General features: G+C 35.4%; 2 protein-coding genes across 2 annotated transcripts; one reads left to right on the top strand and one right to left on the bottom strand.

The window, feature by feature from the left end:
• Positions 1–1,627: 1,627 nt before the first annotated feature.
• LOC129940989 (traB domain-containing protein) lies at positions 1,628–11,079 on the bottom strand. Its single transcript, XM_056049529.1, has 5 exons — positions 10,946–11,079; positions 3,804–3,960; positions 3,013–3,740; positions 2,825–2,944; positions 1,628–2,758 (listed from the first exon to the last, which is right to left on the bottom strand). The coding sequence occupies exons 2-5, from the start codon at positions 3,916–3,918 to the stop codon at positions 2,096–2,098; spliced, it is 1,626 nt and encodes a 541-aa protein (XP_055905504.1). The 5' UTR covers positions 3,919–3,960; positions 10,946–11,079; the 3' UTR covers positions 1,628–2,095.
• A 4,292-nt stretch (positions 11,080–15,371) lies between these two features.
• On the top strand, positions 15,372–16,347 carry LOC129941046 (uncharacterized). Its single transcript, XM_056049595.1, has 2 exons — positions 15,372–15,479; positions 15,551–16,347. Exons 1-2 carry the CDS (start codon positions 15,475–15,477, stop codon positions 16,314–16,316), a joined length of 771 nt encoding a protein of 256 aa, XP_055905570.1. The 5' UTR covers positions 15,372–15,474; the 3' UTR covers positions 16,317–16,347.
• The last annotated feature ends 2,458 nt before the right edge of the window (positions 16,348–18,805 follow it).

Genomic DNA, 18,805 nt, shown 5'->3' with positions numbered 1-18,805 from the left:
AACACTAATAGTGTACTTACGAGGGTCAGAGGTAAGAAACAAGTCAAGAGTGTTTTTTGCTCGACCTACCACGTCCGATATTCGAGTGGGCTCGTTAACCAGCTGAGTTAGGTGGTTTAACTCAGCGAAGATCTCAGCACACACTCCTTCTGTTGTTGACTGGCCAGAATGTTGAAGCCATGAAGAATTGTGTACATTGAAATCGCACGTAACAGCGATTTCATTGCGAGGATAGGACTAAACAATTCTTTGGATTTAATCAGACAAAGCATCGAATTTACGAGAAGTTGACACTCTGTCTAGATTGGGGCTTCGATAAAGAACAATAGTGAATGCTTTGCTTATTCACGGAAAATTAAAACCACATAAAATTGCAAAAAGAATTGTAGCAGAGACAATATTGTGGCAAAAACTGATAAGCAACATCATTCCTAATGTATACGGCGAGACCATGGTGGAAAAAGAATAATGGCACCAAGTTATACCCTTGAATAAAGAATTCAGAGTGATCGGAATCCTCACCTACTTGGTTTTCACTTAGTGCCAATACGGCTGACCTATTTAAAACAGAATGGGAGTACACCGAAAGAAAATTCGCTCTAAGCCCACGAATATTACAATAATCTATCCTGAAATTTACTACCATTGCAAATAAAAAAATAGCAAGAAACAAAACAGACGAACACTATTGAGTGGGGTTCCCTCCATACTAGGAATTATATAATCTTGCATTTTTGTCTTATTTGTAAAGAGACTTAGGTCTTTTTGAGGATTTAATCTTTACTTACTTTGTCCACGTGCAAATTCTAGATAAATCTTGGTTTATCATCATTTGCGTAAACTACTTCTTTGACTTCACTGAATGCAGGTTTGATAAGGATTTCGTTCATGGGTAGAATCCAGAGGAGTGGTTAAAGTACACCTATGTAAGGAGTTACTATGGATGATTATATTTAGTTCTCTATACTACTTAGTTCGCTGTTAGCCTGTCTACGTTTTATTAATGTGTATGGTCTTACCAGCTTTAGGTATAAAAAAAAACCCTGACCTCAAGCCACAAATCAGGAATGTATACCCTTTTAAGTCTCCTATTGAGCAGATAGCTAAGATGTGGGATTACGAAATCGTAATTTTTTTTGTAGCATCATAAGGATGATCTTTTCAAAACCTAGACAGTTGAATGTATAAAAGAAGATTAAAGGCCTTTTTATCATAACATAGTTATCATACCAGTAAGTTGCTGGCTCTGATTCGTTGTTTACATGTTTGCAGCCCGGGAAGTGGATATTTAGCAATAGTTATAAACTTTCCTAAGATGAATTTCCCTAAATTATTTTTTAATACTATTTCGTCACAGAATTTCCTCCGAGAACTTCGTTTGAATTGTTGAGACTCTGCTTTAAATTTTATTGGACTTGACTTGAAAGAGTCCCCAGTCACTATTTGCGATTGGAAATAGTGAAAAGTCTTCTTGCTTCTTTGCTTATGCTGCCAAGCTCATAAGTTCACAAAGGTGATTTATTGCCTGCTTTATAAGTTTCAGTTTTTCGGCTCAGGTATGAATTGGATTTTTGCACTCTAACGGTACTTCGAAGGTCGTTAACAAAAAGAAAAAGAATACTTCCAATATTTTAATTACAATTATTATGTATATATATTTGTTTTTAAAATTTTATAACAGTTTTTTTTTTTTGTTTTTCAAAGACATTCATCGAAATATATAATTTATAATTTATTTACACTCAAGATATTGTGATGATAATTTTGAAAAGTTAGGTCCTTCGTTGAAATTTGATTTTAACACACGACTTAACCAAAATCTTTTCCTTTTTCCTAATGAAATGTGTATTTGTATTTTGTTCTTTTTGTTCGCTTTGCTGCCTGTGGTTTTCTTGGAATGCCTTCACAACTTTGCTCTCCCTCTTTCAATATTATTGATATATAGCCCGCTTATTTTTCATAGTATGCTTTTGGGCATCATTTATATGTTTTGTATCATCTTATTTACATTTAGTACAGAATAATGTATATATTTAACTTAAGCTTTACTAATGCATCAACTACAACTAATACGTTCTTGCTCTTGTCAAATCCATCAGAATAATCTCTGCACTCTTGGTCTGAGGAATTTAAATGCACCATACAGAGTCAGGCTTATAAGGCCGTATTTGATTGTGTACTTGGCAACTCTGGTTCCTAAACTGGCAGGAGGAATCTCCAATATGGGTTGTATTTGGCTGGGATTCACTTTGCCCCAGTTCTCTGCAATTCCATTGGCGTGGCCAATTCCAACAACACCCACCACACTTACTGGTCTCGATGTGCCATCGGCCTGGGGTATCGGCAGAGCGGCAACTTGCAGCGAGTGACACAAAAACAGATCACGCTCTTTGACGAAGACATCACTGAAAGCAGGAAATTCGCCAGCCATTTCTTGCATTAGTTTCTCAAGGAGATCGCGCTGTTTGCACTCTTCGACCTCCTCAATGCTGATGGTCTCGGATGAAGTTAGTCGCCATACGAGCTTCAATGTCTGGCGAAATGATAACGCCCGCAGGGCTCGCTGCAGTGTGATTCTAATTGGACGGTCACCTAAATGCAGTACGCATCCGGGAATTTTGTGAATCTCTTCGAACGCACGACGAAACTCACCACCAGGCGCCATGCCGAGTTCTTTGGCTAATTGTGCGCTCATATGGAGGAGGAGAATAAAGAAAATTCCATTGATATAGCCGTTTGTTTGAAATATACTACGGATCTATAAAGAAATTGATATGATATAAACAAATAAGTAAAACAAATTTAACACTCATTGTCAGTTTACCTTAGCAATGTTAAAGTTCTTTGCTTCCTCTAGGAGTGTTTTTTCATCGAGTTTCAAAATGTGTATACGTGATGGACACAATTCGACCATAACAACATCTGGACGAACATTACGAATAACCTTTAATAGAATACGAAAAGACATAAGATTTTTCTTTCGAAAACTTTCAGAAGAGACAACAAACTTACATATGAAACATCATCTTGTGATTCTTCACTAAAATGAGCTGTACCCACAAGATAGACTTTACTTCCAAATGGAGTTGTAAGCACCGTTACTGTATGAGGTAGATGCTTTTCGAATTCGTCAATATCATCGAAAACATGTATGGATTCCCTTTTCTTCGCATCGACCCTATTTTTAGGTGGATTATTGCCATTTTCGAGTGTCTTGGATGGTGATGCGGATGATTGTGGATTAGCTGGAGAAATTGGTGATAATGGTGATGTAGCGGCAGTTGTTGACGATGGCTCTGGGGAGATATTCAATCTCTGCTTGCTGGAATGTAAAAGTGATTCGACCTTTTTGCGACGTTTTTCACTTGAGATATCATTATTCGAACCACCACCACCGCCAACGCCGCCGCCACCACCACCACCACCACCACCACCTTCGCCTTCGTCTGATGATGATTCAACTACATAAACGGAGTTCTCATTTTCTAGAGTGGAACTATCACTAATCTCTATAATTGACAAATTTGGATTATCCGTTTTAAATATTGTCTTGTTTGCGAGTTGGGATTTTGGATCAACCTCTTCCGAATTATCGGTTGATTCGGATTGAATGAGCTTATAGCTAGCGTTTTTTGCATCAATGCTCTTTGAAAATGGAGTATCGCTATTACTTAGCGCTATATCTAAATCGGTGGAATTGTTGATGCTTGAATTGTTGGTTCTATTATTGTTGGCACTCTCTATTTTTTAAACAAATTAGAATAATTTAAAAATTGAAAAGAGAGACATTTTTTTATTGTTACCATTAAACGAAGAATACGAAGTGTACGAAGGAAGATTCTCCAAAACACCACTGTAAAGACTGCTACTGTCATCTGTTTCATTATGTACTGACATTTTACTCATGTTTCTGCTCATTACTGGCTTCGGGCCTTGTGTATAATTACTTATTAAAATTAACTGAAAATATACATATAAATTATTGTTATTAAATGGGAAAAACTACATTTAAATTAAATTTATTTTTAAAATTAAACAATTTATAGATGTAATTGTATATAAACACATCTTGTTTAAGTTTAAGTTGACTGAAATTATCAACGGGTTGATGTTGTTGCACCTGTTTTTGGTTTGTTAAAAATAAAACAGACAAAAAGATAACAAATTTAATTCATTGTGGAATAAGAAATTTTATTCCGAATAGGGTGAAATCTATCAAACCCAAAGAGAACTCATGGTTTGATTCGAGCTGTAAAGAGGTTATTAGGATCAGAGATGTAAGTTTCCGTTGTTATAAAGCCAACCCGACTGAGGAAAACCGGAATAAGTTTAAACAAGCTAGAAAGACTTGTAATGGTCATATGCGACGGACCAAATTTTTGCATGATCAGAAACTAAGGCAAAAAATACTACAATGTCCCAAAGGTAGTAAAAGTTTCTGGTCATTTCCTCGGTTCCAACGCTCGTCCACAATGACACTCCCTATGTAAGCTCGATTGATAAAGCCAATTTGCTTGCAGCACATTTTGCTGTTAATTCGACGCTACCAGATAGTGTCATGAGTCCTCCTGTTCTTGAGAGCGTAAATGATTTTATGGGACGAATCTTCTTTCGCACTCGTGCAGTCGAAGGAGTACTGAAAGACCTTGACATACACAAATCCGCTGGCCAGGATAGTATTCCCCCTATTGTTCTGAAGAGGTGTTCTTCAACGCTAGCAAAACCACTGCGTAAGCTTTTCCATCTGTCCTATTCTACAGGTCTCTTCCCGAGTGCATTTGCTGTCCCTAAAAAAGGCGAATCCTCCTCTCACTCAAACTATCGTCCAAATGCACTTACGTTCTTATCTTGAAGAACAGAAGCTTCTTAACGACCGACAGTATGGCTTTCGTAGCAATAGGTCCACTGGTGATCTCATTGTCTATCTCACCGAACAGTGGAACAAATCTTTACATCGTTTTGGAGAAAGTAAGATTATTGCACTTGATATTTCAAAAGCATTTGATAGAGTTTGGCACCAAGCTCTCTTATCGAAAATGCGTGCTTTTCGTATTGATGAATCTCTTCTTCGTTGGATTAGAAATTACCTTTCTAACCGTTCAATACAAGTTGTATTGGATGGTTTCAAGTCTGAAATTCATAAATTAAACGGCAGCGTATGATAAGCTCATTAAATTCTGATCTTGACAGCATGGGGAATCAAAAACCGTGTAGAATTTAATGCTTCGAAAACTCAATGCTGTCTCCTGTCGTTAAAGCGTGAGCGGCACTTGCATCTAGAAAATTAATCAACTTTCAGTACTCGGTATGAATATCACAGATCACCTCTTATGGAATGATCACATATTCGATATCGCCAAAAATGCTGCCAGGTGCTTAGGATTTCTCCGAAGATGCAAGAAATTTTTCACCCCTTCTGATCTGGCTATAATCTACAAAGCTTTTATCCGTCCAAAGCTTGAATATAATTCGCATATCTGGGCAGGTGGCCCCAAAACAAGTTTAAATCTCTTGGATAGAATTCAAAAAAGGGCTTTAAAAATGATAGGCGACAGAACTATAATCGAAACATTTACATCGCTAGAACATCGTCGCAATGTTTCATGCCTTTCGTTATTTTATAGATATTTTTACAAACAATGTTCTGTCGAATTAGCCAGTTGCATTCCACCCCTTAAACAATTCAGCCGTAATACTCGCACTTCTAGGAATGCTCATCAGTTTACCCTTGAGCTCAATTTCGGGCGTACTGTCAAGTACAGAGATTCTTTCTTAAATCGCACATCGAGATTGTGGAATGCTTTGGCCAACTTTGTTTTTCCCTCCCATTTTGAAGTTCAGAACTTTAAGACCTATGTGCACCGGTATCTCCTTTTAAATCCTTCCTTATTTTCCTAACGCTCGCACTGTGTTTAAATATAAACATATAAAGGGTACTAATAACCCCTTGAGTGCTTGTGAATATTAAAAAAAAAAAAAAAAAAATCTGGAAACATTTGTTATATTTCTGAATGTTGGCCAAGAAGTGCCTAGAATCAAATCTAATCCCAGTAACTAAAGAGCGTAAAGCATCTGGATCTGAATTGCGGCAATTTTACTTTCTCTCCAGAGCAACATAATCCAGTAGATTCACCAGTGTATTGTAACGCCTTGTCGGCACAATAATCAATTCATAGTGGAATGCAGCTCATTCAAGAATCACAGGAGCACTGCGTCTGGGGATTCGCTCAATGCCATTAGCACGTTAGGTAGCTCTTCGCACATTTGATTGAGTGCAACGACCTAAGTCAGGTCGTCTTCTCTTCGGCATCGTAACGTAACTAATCAAAGTGAAAAAATTTCTCGCTCACTTAACAGTAAAGTGTCACTACCACAAAATATCATCAAAAAAAGAGCACACTACTTGCAATGTCACTATTACAAAGGATCATAAAAGTAAAGAAAGTTTTCGCCCAAGTTATATATATTGTTCCAAAGAAAACAGTGTTACTTGTTCTTCGGGTCGATTGCGACTGCCGAATTAGTTTTATTATTCAAGGTCAATGCATCCACTTCCCGTTGGGCTTCGGATATTGCAATATATCGATTGTCAGCGGAGAGTGGTGTTGAATTACATTATGGGTTGCGAAGTAACCCATAATGTTTGCTTACTTGCATCTGTGTAACTCGCACGTAGCGGTAATCGGCACTCACAAAGATAGAAGGATGCACTCATAGAATATCGTAACCATGACTTTTTTCAGTGTTCTGATTTTTTTATTTTTTTTTTTTGAGTTTACCTTTAAGCCATAAATCTCCATGTTCAGAAGCGCGACAAAATGATTGACATATAAGTTGTTTTTCAAATCTAAAATCAAATATTATGGTTCTGTTCAGAAACTTAATTTGTGAAAAAACTTAAGACTTTTCAAACTTTTCTGATACAATTACTCCAACTGAAGTTAGCTAAAATTAAGTTTCGCGAAGCCGACCAAACTAATTGGAAATCAGTACTAGTAATAGTTCCTTACATTTTTTGTCGCTTTCGGGATTCACTTTTGTTTATTTTCGGAACGCGAAATTAGATCCTTCAAAGCGCACGCGAAGACTATTTTCATAGATATGATTGAATTTGAACTTTATGCAGCTGTAATAAATTGAAAATTGACTCTTTGAAGTTAGATTCAAAGTTTTTTTTTGGATTATATCCAAGAGATTTAAACTTGTTTTTGGTGCACCTCATGAAGGACAGGAGACAGCATTGTTTTCAAACATATTCTTTAAAACCATCAATACAATTTTCCAAGCGTTTTCACATTTTTGAAAATATTTTAACAACTCCGCGTGAGAGATCAAAAAAAAAAATAACTTGTTCTTGCGTCGATGTTCACGAATTGTTGATGTTTAGAAATATGAAAAAGTCTTTAGATGTCAAATCAAGACTATAGGATGGATGTGTTTTTCGAAAAAAAATTGTTGATTTTTGATTGCATAATGAATAATCAGAAAGATAGATAGGATAATTATTCAGCATCTTTTATTGGCTTTCCCCATTTTATCAAAGATTATCGGCAAACAAATGGTTTGATGACAACATGTCGTTTTATGGCAACACAAGTTCTGTTAAAGCACAAATATTCTCAGCATCATAGGCATAAAGCCATGATTCATCAATTGTGATAATATTATGGCCGTCTTTTGAGCCACCACCATTGAATTTCATACATCAGTTTGATTACATCATTTTATAGTCTTGCCTGTGTGAACTAGGGACTCAACCAATAAACTTCTCCATTTAGCTCGGTCCCTAGTTAGATGTCTCCAGTTTCGCGCTCCAAGTTGGGTGAGGTCACTTTCCACTTGTGCGCGCTACCTGTGCAGCGGTCTTCCTCTCCTGCGATGTCCTGTGGGTGTGGATACAAAAAATTTCCATGCGCTCAACGTGATTCATCCACTTCAGTCGTTAGACTTTTACCTATCTGGTTAAGTCGCTGAACAGCCCGTACGACTCGTCGTTACATCTTCTCCTCCACTCCACTTCGATGCATACGGGACCGTAGATCACACGAAGAACTTTTCTCTTGAAACGATCCAAGGTGCTTTTATCGACTTTTGTCATAGTGCATGCTTCTGCACCGTATAGTAGGACGGGGATAATGAGGGTCTTATATAGCGACACTTTGGTCCCTCGAGAGAGGGCTTTGCTACTCAATTGCCTTCTTAGCCCAAAGAAACAGCGGTTAGCAAAAGTAATTCTTTGTTTGTTCTCAGCGCTGGTGTTGTTTTCTGCGGTCATAGCGGAGCCTAGGTAGACGAAGACTTTAAGTACCTCAAAATTACGTCTGTCGATGGTGATGTTTTGACCGATACGTCGGTTTTGTAGCATATTTGGCACTTTGTTTTGCCCTCATTAACAGTTAAACTCATTTTTGCCGCTTTTGACTCAATACTCACAAAAGCCCAATTGACATTACGCTGATTTCTTCCGATTGTGTAAATGTCATATTCTTATTCTAGAATTGGACTGACTTTTTAAAGATAGTGCCTCTAGTGTTGACGTGTGAGCTCTGCACTGTTCTTTCAAGCAAGATGTTAAAAAAAATCACATGACAGCGCATCACCTTGTCTAAAACCTTTTTTGACATCCAACCTTTATAGAGCAGCGTGAATTCTCTATGGTCATCCTGCACAAATGGACGAGTTTGGCAGGGATGCCAAAACTAGACTAGACTAGGCTCTATAAAGCTCGTCCCTGTAGATGCTGTCATATGCGGCCTTGAAATCGATGAAAAGATGGTGGGTGTCGATTTGGTGTTCTTGGGTTTTTCCAGGATCTGCTGTAATGTGAATATTTGATCCTGGCGAAAAACTACACTGATAGGGACCTATCAGGTTGTTGACGATGGGTTTTAGACGTTCACATATTACGCCAGAGTAGATTTTGTAAGCGATGTTAAGTAGACTGATGCCTCTTTAGTTGCAAGCTCCTAACCAAATTATCTCCAGCAGCTTTGAAGAGCTCGGCATTCAAGCCATCTGCTCCAGCGGCTTTATTAGACTCCAGCTTAGATATGCCAATCTTTACTTCGTCTAAGTCGGAAGGACGGGATTGTTGGCTTTCGTCGTCTATGTTGAATGGATCATCCTGCCTGACAGCGGAATTTGGTTCATGTCGCCGTTGTTCAGTTTGCAGAACTATGATGTTTCCACTTTCGTCTTTGCAGCCTTCGGTTCCAGGTTTATGGACTTGTGAAATCCGAGTTACCTGCTCATAAAACTTTCGAACTTCATTCCTGCTTTTGAACCTCTCAACATCTTTGACTTTTTTTTGAGAAGTCTCCGTTCCTCTCGCCTCTTCTGTTCATAGAGCTCATAAGCAGCCTTTTTATTAGGGAGTATTAAAATATTATACTTCTTACATGAACATACTTTTATCACAAACGTGTTTATGTTGATGCAATACCTAGTTACCGTTAGTAGTACTAATGTCTAAAGTAGCCCCCATCTCCCGGCATTAACTTATAATTATAGATAACTTTAAGACTTTGGAAGGATTGAATTTGTTATATCAGGATGTAATAGTGCCCAGCGATAAGGTTTTAACACCAAACGTGGATTTAAAATGGTTAATGCATTCTTTTCATAATTCACTCTTAAAGTCGTCACTGCCCAAAGTCAAAACTTTCAACAGCTGCAACCTAAATACGTTCAAGTCTAAGGATATAAATGACAAACTTTTAAGCGGTAATGTCAAAAAGCATCTAATTTTATCAATAAATGGATGCTTTTTTTTATATGAAGAAGGTGATGTAATTTTATAAACTTATTTCTAACACAAAGGAGGGCATTCAAGCTGTTTGCCTGCTGATTGTATTCAAAGGATAACCTACACTTTAAATCCTTTCTTAGTATAGCAAATATGTTTCGAGTACAATGCATGTTGGACATTATTTTAATGAAGAGTATATACATGTAGTTCGTAAGTTTAGATATCTTTATGAAAAAAAAACCTATTGCGACGCATAAAAGTTTTGTAAATTTACATTTATCAAAAACGAAGCAAACCATTCTATATTTTTAGTATTTATCACCATACAAATATTTCCATTCTTAAGCAATTTGTTGAATGTTCAAAACAGGTGCATTTAAAACGCCTGACTTTTAATATTGTTAAAAGATTCTATAAACGTATACCTATTCTCTTGAAATGTAGCCTCTAAAGAGTTCGTTAACTTTATGAAATGTAGGCCTTTTCGCAATTTTAATTAAACGCAAAATAATTGCATTGAATTGGTAATCGTTTTTTTAAAACAATGAAGCAATTTGAATGAGAATATATTTTAAAGAGATAACTTAGGTCATCGGTCGTGAGGTTTGCTTTACGAGATATTGAAAACTCAATCCAATCATTCACCCCTTATCCTCACCCCCTCACTCCACCGCCCCCCTTCCAATCGTATGTAGTTAAATGTGTACAAGAATTTATTTTTAGTCAAAAGAAAATCTACCTCAAAGTCTTATTTTATTCAGTCGAAAATTAATTCGAACACGCACAACACAAGAAAGTCGAATTAAACATGAACCACTGCACTTGACCGTGGACAATAAAGGGGACACAACACATTTTCAAAAAAGAGGACTCAACTTTGAAGATCATGCAATCAAAATCACATAATTAAAAATAGATCAAATTTTAAGAAAGATTTTTTTTTAAATCATCTAAATATTTATTACTCATATATAAATATTGTAAACATACGCATTTTATTTTTAGATGTACCTAATTTTGTATGTCTACATAATATAAAAATTAAAAAATTATTATTGATAATAAAATAATATGAATATTGATAAGAACACCAAAACGTCAGTTTCTTTTTAACAACAAACAAATGCAACTCAAGATATCTTTTAATATTTTTTAACTAATTTGATTCATTTTAAATTTAAAAAGAAAGATACTTACATAAAAAATATATGTTTTAACAAAATAAAAGGAAATGTTTTAAAAGAAAAACAAAGTTTTTCACATTCGGCTGCCAGTAGCTAGCAAATACACGTACACAATTTTATTCGTTTTGCTTTTGACATTTCTCTTTAAACTCATTTAAAAGGATTGTACTAGAATTTTCAATTTAAAATTCCCTTTCATATATAAGGGCTCGTCTACAATCAGAAAATTATTTCTTTAATATTCAAAAATGTAATGTAAAAAGTTTTCCAAAGAAATTTCAAAATTGAGTTTTGCAGCGATATTATTTTGAAAACTTTTGATTTTATGTTCATAAAAAATAAAGCTATTGAGGTTTTTGAGTTGACTCATGTTGGCGTTTTACTATTTTATGTAGATTCACTTTGGAAGTGGCATTGGCTGCTTCGAATCTCGAGTTGGACAGGCTATGTGCATTTTTAAATACCTTATTGAAAGAGTTGGATACCTAAATTGAGATAGCTAGGAACAAATAAAAAACTTTCAGCTGTACACAAAAGGCAAACAAACATTTAGATTCAACCATATGTTGAATCAGCTGTTCTGTTAGATACCCACATATACCTGAAATTGTCGGATCCCATTAGAACGTTTTTTTTTACATCAGAGCTGTTTTAGACTTGCTGTTCTCTTAGACGTAAAATACTTTCTTTCTGAATTAAAATCACCCATTGAACAAAATGAAATCCATTTTTTAAGACATTAATTAATGATTATGCTAATTGGCTGAGTTATTAGGCTATGATATAAAGTTGATAGCTCTTAATCGCTAATAATCGGACAATGTGGCAATTGAATGTCACCAGTGTATTTTGATGGCCTTAACATAAATGTGGCTCCAAAATCACTCTTACACGTTTCATGCTGAGCTTCATGCAAGAAAGGGTGAGGAACTCATAGGATCTTTATTATACTAAGACGATAAAGGGGTTTGTTAAGGACCAGGCGATGTAGTAGATAACCAACTTTTAAAGGACGACAGACAAGTGAGCCAGCCTCTACTTGGTGAAGAGCGATCGAACAGAAATTAGCACGACTAGGAAATAGTTTGAGAGAGCTGAAGCTTTTTGTATACTTATTGTTGGTGCGTAGGAATAGTGGAGGAACTTTTTTAACATAAGGAGAATCTCACGGACGCTATTGGTCAAAAGATGTAAGAAGTAAGCAACGTAAGGTTTTTAAGAAATTGAAACTCGAAAAAAAAACAAAAATACAAGAAATTTTGAAGCTTTCTAAATACATGAAGAAGAAGCAACAAATCATCTAAACAAGAATACCACATTGAGTTTTAGAAATATATTGAAAAACAAAGAAAAAATATTGAAACCAAAAACAATACCAAAATATAATTTCAAAAACCATGTAAGCATTAAATTCAAGGTTTCTCAAAAACTTCGTATCGAGTCTAATGATGACCCAGAAGCTAGGTAAAATACAAAACGATTAAAACTATCTTAATGATAAGGATTTAACTTATAAAAACCTCCATACAAGTTATTTTAAACCGTAACTTAAACACCTGTTTTTGGTTGTCTTATAGGCTTTTCACACCAATCCCAAAACCCCGGTTTTCACGAAATTATCGGTTTTGGCCGAAAACTCAAGTTTTCCCATACATTTTTGGTAAACCACAAGTTTTATATAAAACCTCTCGAAAACTAGTAGCAATTCAAAGTTGAACTAAACAAACAAACCTTTCGAAATATTCAGCGCTCAATTTAATTTTCATTTTATTTAAATTTTAAACAAAACAGCTGATTGCTACTGTCAAAGCAAATATTTCATTTTGAAATAAATTTGGTCTTGGTAAGTAATATTATTTATAGAACTACTGCTTTTTGTTTTTTATCTACAGAATATGGAAGAGAAAAAAAAGGAAACCTTGGGGGAGCTGCGTTTCAACAGAAAAAATTGAATAAAATCCCGGTGACTATTTGCGGCACTTTTATGATTCTCCAAAGTTTCAAACGCTCTTTGTTAAGCGAGGAACCGGAATTCACTAAAGCTACTGGCGTGACAACCCCAAGGACGAGACGAGGAAGACTTGCTCATGGTTCGTAAAGACTTTCCGGTAACTCCGTTCAATCACAAAGGTTTGGGAGATATGAGAAAGGCGATAAGTTCATTTGTGGAGGAGAATATGAATGGAAATCTCTGGTGGAGACTAAGTCACAGCGAGTTAGAAAAATTTGCGTCAAAACATTCCACAATGTGGGAATCGTTGTTCCAGTGAATAAAACCACAACAGTGGGCTATCGCCCCTTGATGGACAGTGATGCCAACATCAAGAAGATCCTCAGTGCTTTGGACAAACCAGGCGAGTCCTCAAATGAAGAAGCCAAAGAGATAGTCATGGAGAAATTGCAGCCCATCATTACAGCTTCAGTGATCGCTCTGGATGAGTATGATTTTGGTACTAATCTGGAACTAAGAATTGAACTTTTCTTCTCCGGCCATAAGGACCTGCACGAAATCGTTCAGAATCTTCTCAACCCCTCCTATAAGTTGCTCTGTAGGCACATTTGGCCAATAGAAGCAATAGTATTTTGGATTGAATTTATTGTGAAAGAAGAAGAAAATCTTTTAAATAAAATAAATTTTTATTGTAACAGTTTTGTTTGTTGTAGATTATATAATATATTTTCTAGAAAATTAGCTTCTCCTTAGAGAATTGTTCGGACCTGTTAAAGTGAACAAAGAGGATAGCTGCAGCCAAGCGAGCTTGTAGTTTGGTTCATGTCGTGAGCCCATTCCACCCGTCCCCAGAACTTCAATTGAAACTCTTCTTCGAGTAGAGCTAGTGTTATGGCCTTATCTTCGCTGATATGCTGCTCCATCACAGCAGGATTATCGACTTAAGGGTATTAATGGTAAAGACAAATCCTTGAAAGAATTCAGTTCAAGAATTTTTTAAAAATTGAATCTGAGAGAATACATACCATACAAAACATCTTCACTGTGTGAAAGGAATTACTTGGATATTTTCATTTTATCCGCATCCGAGACGGTGGGTGGTGAAATACTGGAAGTTTTTTGTATGTTTTTATCAAAACGTTTGTTAAACCACTCAATGGCGGGATCCCATTCGTTCTTCTTTTGTAACTCTTATAGACCTTTGTCTTCCTGAAAATGAACTTGATAAGTACCTACATACATAAGGCTAAAGTTTGTATCTTGCATTTCCAGATCCTTTAGTTCATTACAGAGTATATCGAAAGTTCTGCGGCTAAAATCAATTTGAATTGGTGAGAATACATTTTACTTTCACAAATAATTTGAGAAGAACAAAACTTTTTACTTACACATTTTTTCATCAATACAAAATTTGACAGCCGGTGTTATTGTTTATTTAAATGTCAAATGAAAACGTGTAAATGTTTGGTGTGAATGATTTTCAGGTTTTCGAAAACTTTTTCATCAATACAAAATTTGACAGCCGGTGTTAAACAAATTTAAATGTCAAATGAAAACGTGTAAATGTATGGTGTGAATGATTTTCAGGTTTTCGAAAACTTTTTGCCGAGGTCGAAAGAGAATAAAACCCCGTTAGCTGGTTCTTTTGGTAGACACATTTTCTCTATGAGAATACAAAGCTAAGTCAACTTTTGATTATCTTACAAGGAAACAAAAGGTAATTCATTTTTTAGTTTCATGAACTATAATAATATGAACAATTGAATAACACTTTAAAATTTATAAAAATTACATCAAAAGTAGCACAATTTTGAAGACATTTAAGGAGAGCAGTAAAAAGTTACTGATTTGGTAAGGAAACATCATCGTAATGCAGGCTCAGTGTCCTCCTTCCCAATGTCCTATTCTTTCGCGGTGAGGAAATAACATGACTTAGATGTGTAGTTTTAATAGCTACACAACACAACCAATCGTATTTTTATTGCCGTGAGTAGGAAACCTGCTCACGAAATTTATTTTTTGGGACGTTATTTAGCCACTAAGATCATTCGATTTTACTGCGTTAGAATTTTCAATGGGGGACTAAAAGGACTTAGTTTACCCAACATACTATTTATGTATTTTAAATCAGGATTAATGAGGTTGTGACCATAACTACCACAGTATGCTCCAAAAAAATGTTAAAAAAGAACCACATGATGCCATAATCTTTTCGAGGAATTCGTTTGAAAACCTTTTCTAACGTTTTTAAACCGAGAAATTAATGATCATGTAACAAAACAGTAGTCATTCCATCCATAGAGGAAATATATTATAATATATATAATATATTTTCTCTAATGTTGCATCTATATAACTGTTATTAGCAAAATTGTGTTTTTGGTCACACTAAATTGAAAGTCATCTATTACTTTCTTTGCAATCGGGTGCAATCACAATAGTAAGTGACCTATCAAAAATCAAATCAACCTGTCATCTGTCAATTTTTTAAACCGACCTCCAGTTGCACGTGCGGTACACAAAGATTTTAAACTTTTATTTATTTTTATTTAAATAAATAATAATATTAATGTTTTACTAAAGAAAAGACAATGAGGTAATAAATTTTAATACAATCTTGATTCAAAATAAACTCTAAATTGTATCTGACAATTGACTCCTCTACAGCAAAACGTTTTATGAGACGCCAAGGGAAACCAAAATCAAATTCCTTCGAAGCAATCCAAAATACAGTGAAATCGAAGACGATAATGAAGCTCTGGGAGATTTTTTTAAGATAAACGAAGAAGACGAGGTATGGTTAGTGCAATGTCCCAAAGGAACCGATATTTCAATTCTCAAAGATCAAAAAATCAAACTACCTGGACGCAGTAATCAAGATGAATACGAAACGGTAGCTACTGAATTCCCCGAACCTATTCCACATGCCTTCGGACACAAAAACAAAAAAGCCCACAATAGTCTTAAGATTGTGCCAATTCAAGGAAACATTGTGATAAGAAGTCGTCTCAAAATCTTAACGCCACCGGATGCATCGCTGTCGGAAGGTTCGTCGACAGTCAAGGTCCCGATGCCAAAAGGCATCAAACAACGTCATCCCTTGCATGGAGTCGATTTCGAGAGTAAGCTGACAATTTGTCCGGAAATAGCTGAGAGACTTAAGCAAGCTCATGCGGTCTCGGAAGTCCCGAATGGAAAGCACAAATCCAAGAACTCAAAACACAAATCCAATGAATCAAACACTGTTGCGATGGACAGCGATGGAGAAGTAGAATTAGTGTTACAGAAAAAACACAAGCTAAAGAAGAAAAAACGAAAGCATTCATCTGGTGATGAGGATGTCGAGGTGGCGCCGAAGAAGAAAAAGAAGAGCAAGAAGAACAGTCAGAGTGAAGATGTGGCAGAAGATTTGGAATGGCTTAAGAGGTTATAGAACTTGAATAAATTAAACTTTCAACGGAAAATGAGTTTTTGCTTATTATTAATAGGGTTTTGTAAACAAACCTTAACACGGATAAACATTGGAAATTCTTCTTGGTCAGAAAAAGTGTTAGTCTAAGCCTCGGCAGCAAATTGTAGGAGAGGAATGATAATCAAAATTCCTTTATATGAATGTGTAGACCTACGCATGCACCATTATATCAAATTCAACCTTCTGACAGGCCGCGGTAAGCAAATCGGAAATGGTAATTTTTCCGATTTTGAGGACGAAATGATAACCACATGAATGATATATTAAAAAATCTCCAGATTACAAAAATGTGTGTCCAAGACGTTTTACTTTAACACATTTAAAACTTTTTCCAATGCATTTTTCAACTTAAAACCACGATAACGTTTTTCTTATAAGGTATTACTAAAATAGTGTATTTTGGTTATCACTCTACTCTAAACAATGTGTTGCCGGCTCTAGGGCTATTTGTGTGTTCGGGTGTCTGTATTAGCGATGTTGCGAATATTCGCATCCGCAATTGCGGATTTTTCGCAATAATTTCAACATCAGCATAAACTGATGCGTAGTTTGTTGCGGATGCGGATGTTTTTTAACGGTTTCTTTTCAAATTCGTAAAATAGCAACAGCACGGAATACTATACCTTGATCAATAAAAACGATCCTTTCACCCTAAGTAAAAATTTTAAATTAAAAAATCTCGGTACCAAGTAGGCGACGACAAAAACAACAAGTCATATGCAATGGTCACAGATTTGAGGGTATGAAACCTCTTGCTAACTGGCCAGAGAACACAGTTTATTTTTATATATTAAGTGAAAAATTGATACAAATACAGAACATAAATGCCGCCACCAACAAAAAGCAGCATTTGGATCTATTTTAATTTAAATAAAAGTGATCCTGACAAGTCCGAATCCAAAATATGTCGTAAAACATAACATAAACGAAAAAGAAGCACGACTTCTTCGTTGAAAAGCACTTGAAGTCAAAGCACCCAGAAGAGTTTGTTTTATTTGCGAGCGCCAACAATGAAAATCTTAAAAAAAAAAAGAAAGAAGATGCAGGTATGATATTTTTTTATAAACATAAAACAAAGGCTTGCTTCAGAAGCGATATGGAAATGATGCTAGATTCATCAACTAAAGACGAAGGTGAAGGAGAATCTGATAACGCTAGTCACGAAGCACTTCTCCGAAGGGAGTTGAGGGGGATGGGATTTTTGAACCAAGTCGGGATTAGAGCACTAAATTAGCACAAAAAGAGCCCTAAATCACCCCATCATTAGAATTTCGAAATTCGATTGTGGTGTTTCCAGCTTTACGAACCTGAGTTATTATTTGTAACAATAGCTAAAAATCAAATGCAAAATTGTGAATTTTCGGATATAGTTTTATTTTTTAGTTATTTTGTTTTCATTTTTAGAGCTAGCTCGAATAATCTGGGGGACTTTTCTTTATGCCGAATTTCGAATATGCGGCAACAGGTGGTCTGTCATGAACAGCCGATTATTAAAAGCTTATGAGTTTAATGATACGAATGTCTCTTATCGATAGTACAATTTGGATAGGTTAAGCTTTAACGGCAGATGGAAACTTGCGTTTCAAAATTTTAGAAATCCAATACATTAGAGTGACCTCAATCAAAAACGGGAGAGGCGAAGCATTTCGATTAATTTATAATTCGTTAAATACTAACGTTTACAATTCTTAATATACATATACTTAAAATCTAAAAACTTAAACTACGCTGTTAAAAAATATTAATTTTTTATATTATCATTTGGTGAATTAATACAAGATTGAAATTCATTATAGATTTCAATTAATTGATTTAAGGTTCTATGTACACCATAGTTCGATCTGCTAAAATTTGTATTCAATGGTTTCTGGAGTCTTATACTTGAACGACTAAAACTATAGTTTAAACTACCAAGAACTCATGCTGATGAAATTTGTCTGTTTATTATTCCAACAATAAAACAAAACTGGCAATTATTATATCCTATGATTTGTCAAAGAAGGAAGATTTATAAGAGAAAGTCTTTGTGAATATCATGAAACCACGGAAGGGTTGGATCTGGGAAATCACGGCCAAATCTTTTAATAAAACCCAGAACCCTATTCGCTCTTTTACATATACTTAAAGAACAAGAATCAAACATGTAACTAAAAACGATTGGAACTTTTTTGCGTGTAAAAGTCATGGTTTTACATTTGTCAACATTTAAAACAAGACGATTATTATTGCACTATTCCCTGAATAATATTAAGTATTCTTGCAAGAGAAGATAGTGAGATGTAAAGATGAAGAGGACAGACGAATTTTGTATGATCGAAACCAAGTCGTTTATAAATAAAACAAATAGTATAGGACCAATGTGACTACCCTGGGGGACACTAGAATTCAAAACAAATTAACTTGAAAACTCATTACAATATTTAACACTATAACGTCTATCTTGCAAGTAT

This window comes from Eupeodes corollae, chromosome 1 (assembly GCF_945859685.1).
Source record: "Eupeodes corollae chromosome 1, idEupCoro1.1, whole genome shotgun sequence".
Taxonomy (NCBI): domain Eukaryota; kingdom Metazoa; phylum Arthropoda; class Insecta; order Diptera; family Syrphidae; genus Eupeodes; species Eupeodes corollae.
The sequence above is the reverse complement of the archived record's forward strand: the minus strand, read 5'-3'. Positions and strand labels throughout refer to the sequence as shown.